Raw genomic sequence first — 2921 nt, forward strand, 5'->3', positions numbered from 1 at the left:
TCTGAAGTATAAGCAAATGATTATCTTTGTAGAATGAGAAGCTGCATATATTTCCAATAGATGAAAATACAAGGAGTTTGTTAAGATTGTTCATTCATGAGAAACAAAGCATGGGACTGATAAAATATACGTACGAGCAAGTCATGTATATATAACCCAGAGGAGGATATTGTCATTCTAGGTGTCCTAAAATTACTGTCTCGGGAGCATCCCTAGAAATCTCTTATCAAACATGCCTAAGATGTTACTTTACTGTTTCATTCACTTGCTTTAATTTTCGTCTTAGTGGACCTCTCACAGTGGACTAAATTTGTGTGAATAATTGGCTCAACATGTGTGCCCTCTGGGTCTCGATCCATTTTTCAATTCTAGTAATAGAAAACAAGATTACAGGAATTATAGACAGCTTTATTTGTAATGAAGAGAAATAAATTAAACAAAAGTTTGAAATTTGCATTAGTGCAATGCAACCACAGCCATTGCTTCTATAACTTGTAGAAGGGATATCCCTCACGTACATAGGAAGGCTTCCCATGAGAATGTAAGCAAAAAGACACAAAAACTGACTCAACAAAAGAGAAAGAAAAATAAATGAAGCTTCTTTGTCAATTTGATTGATGAAAAAGAATATATGCCTTCAAAGAAGTCGGCACAAAGCTCCACTCTTTTATGTCATGGAAAAAGAAGGGTGAAAAAAGAAAAACCCTACAAAACTGGCCTATCAGGATCTTCATATCATGTTCCAACAACCAGCTAACACTTTCGGCCTCTACACTTGTTAACCCAGCACCAGCTCCTCCTCTTCCATCTCCTTGACTGCTCTTACAAGACCCCTTGTGATCCCATTGAGATACAAACCCTTTTCTTTCATTTCCTCTAGCAGCTTCTCTGCTGTTTCCCAATCTAAAGCCTTAAGGCAAAGAGATTGGATCAACTTATTGTATTCATCAACATTAGGTTGAACCCCGAAATCATTCATCTCACCCAACAACTTCAAAGCCTTGTCAAACTCTTCAAGTTTACAATACCCACGAATGAGAGTATGGTATGTCACAGGGCTCAGCTTAGAATGATTCTTTTTTGCCTCTAAAAAGACTTCACAGGCCTCCTCCATCTGACCACCATTTGCGTAACCACTCAATATAACAGTATAAGTGTACACATCTGGTTTTAATCCCCTACTCTCCATCAGCTTCTTAATCTCTATAGCCTCTCCCAAATCTCCAGCCTTGGAATAGCCATTGATAACCAAATTGAAAACTGCATTTCCCGGGGGCGGGCCCTCTGCAATCATCTTAGAAAGCAACTGTTTTGCCCCATCGACATCTCTCATCCTGCACAAACCATGAATCACAGTGGAAAATGGCTTAATCGCATATTTCCGTGCTTCTCCGGAAAAGTCATCCAAAATTTCCAAAGCTAATTTCACAGTTTCATCCTTCCTACAGAGCGAACTGATCAAAAAATTAACAGAAGAGCGAGGAGGGTACTGGTTCTTTTCCTTCGCCAACAAATAAACCGAATGGGCATCCTTAGCATCTCTCCCCTTACAAAACCAAGATATGATCTTACCAACTTTCTCATTCTCAGGCAAGCTTCCTGCACCGAGCATCTTCTCACAAACAGACCAAGCCCAATCAAAAATTGATCGTCTACACAGTGCTTCAATCGTGAAATAATATGTATCAACATTTGGGACACACCCAAAATCCCCGAACTTGTTAAACACCTCTAATGCTGCCTTCCCTTTACCCAACTTCGAAAGCAAAGCTATCAACTCATTGAGAATCTCCACATTCAATAAACCATTCTCCTTCTCACCTATCTCCTTAATCAAATCCCACAAAGCATATGCATCTTTCCTCTTAAGATTACTACATACAGCGTGAGCAAGGGCATACACGACACGGGTAGTTACCTTAAACTCGGGTTTCTCCTTCATACCCCACTTGAAAAATCTAATCAAATTCTCCCCCAAAACAACTGGGGTTTCAAGCACTTTCACCACAAACTCCTCATGTAGAGTCAAACCCATGACATCAAGACTTGACTCCAAAGACCCATCAACACTACTTTGTAGTAGAGACAACAAACTCTCCAACTGCTCCATATCAATCTCGAAAACCTCCCCCTCTCCATCCCCAGAGGCAACAGTTTCAATCTGATCATCACTATTTTCACCCTCAGTGGCAAAACTATCCCACTGAGCATGAACAGATTGCTCTGAGTCCCCAAAAACGTCATCCCCAGAGGCAGAACTATCCAACTGGGCATCCCTATCTAAAACCCCAGGAATCTCAACTCCATCGGAAAAAATCTCCAACTGGGTATCACCATTTTCGCCAAAACCCACTGAAGACTGCCCCGCTTCAGTGAGATGTGAGTCAAAATCAGCTTGTGTAAGGGTTTTAGAGGAAGAAAGTACCTTGGGGTTTTGGGTTGCACAGAAGCTCCGTGCTGCTGCCTGTCTTGAGAGAGCAGCTCTTGCCACCACTGACCTCCACATCCTCTCCTCGCTGTCACGAGCTAAAGGAGGAAGAAGGGGTAGAGAAACAGTAGAGAAGCTGGATTTACAGAAGAAATGATACAAAGGAATTTGAAGAAATAAAATGGTGGCTAAGGGTTACGGAGGAGAAGGAACAGCGGATGGAACACGTGGTTTGATTGTTATGTTCTTACGGTATGCATTATGGACGGTCAAGATTAATATTACAATTTTAAATAGGGTTAAATACCTCAGACCTCCTTACGGTTTAGCAACTTTATTTTTTCCCCCTGGGGTTTCACTTTTATCACAGGACCCACCTGGAGTTTTGATAAAGGACCAATTTAGTTCATCCGTTAGTTGACCGTTAAGACTGACACGTGGACCAATCAAATGTTGACACGTGGCACCTATTTAATTTTTTTAAAATTAACAA

General features: G+C 40.9%; 1 protein-coding gene across 1 annotated transcript; it reads right to left on the reverse strand.

Moving 5' to 3' along the window:
* Positions 1 to 428: 428 nt before the first annotated feature.
* Positions 429 to 2678, reverse strand: LOC132180884 (small ribosomal subunit protein mS80 (rPPR6)-like). Its single transcript, XM_059593869.1, has one exon. It carries the CDS (start codon positions 2504 to 2506, stop codon positions 779 to 781), a length of 1728 nt encoding a protein of 575 aa, XP_059449852.1. The 5' UTR covers positions 2507 to 2678; the 3' UTR covers positions 429 to 778.
* Between the last annotated feature and the right edge of the window lie 243 nt (positions 2679 to 2921).

Source organism: Corylus avellana, chromosome ca5 (genome assembly GCF_901000735.1).
Source record: "Corylus avellana chromosome ca5, CavTom2PMs-1.0".
Taxonomy (NCBI): Eukaryota; Viridiplantae; Streptophyta; class Magnoliopsida; order Fagales; family Betulaceae; genus Corylus; species Corylus avellana.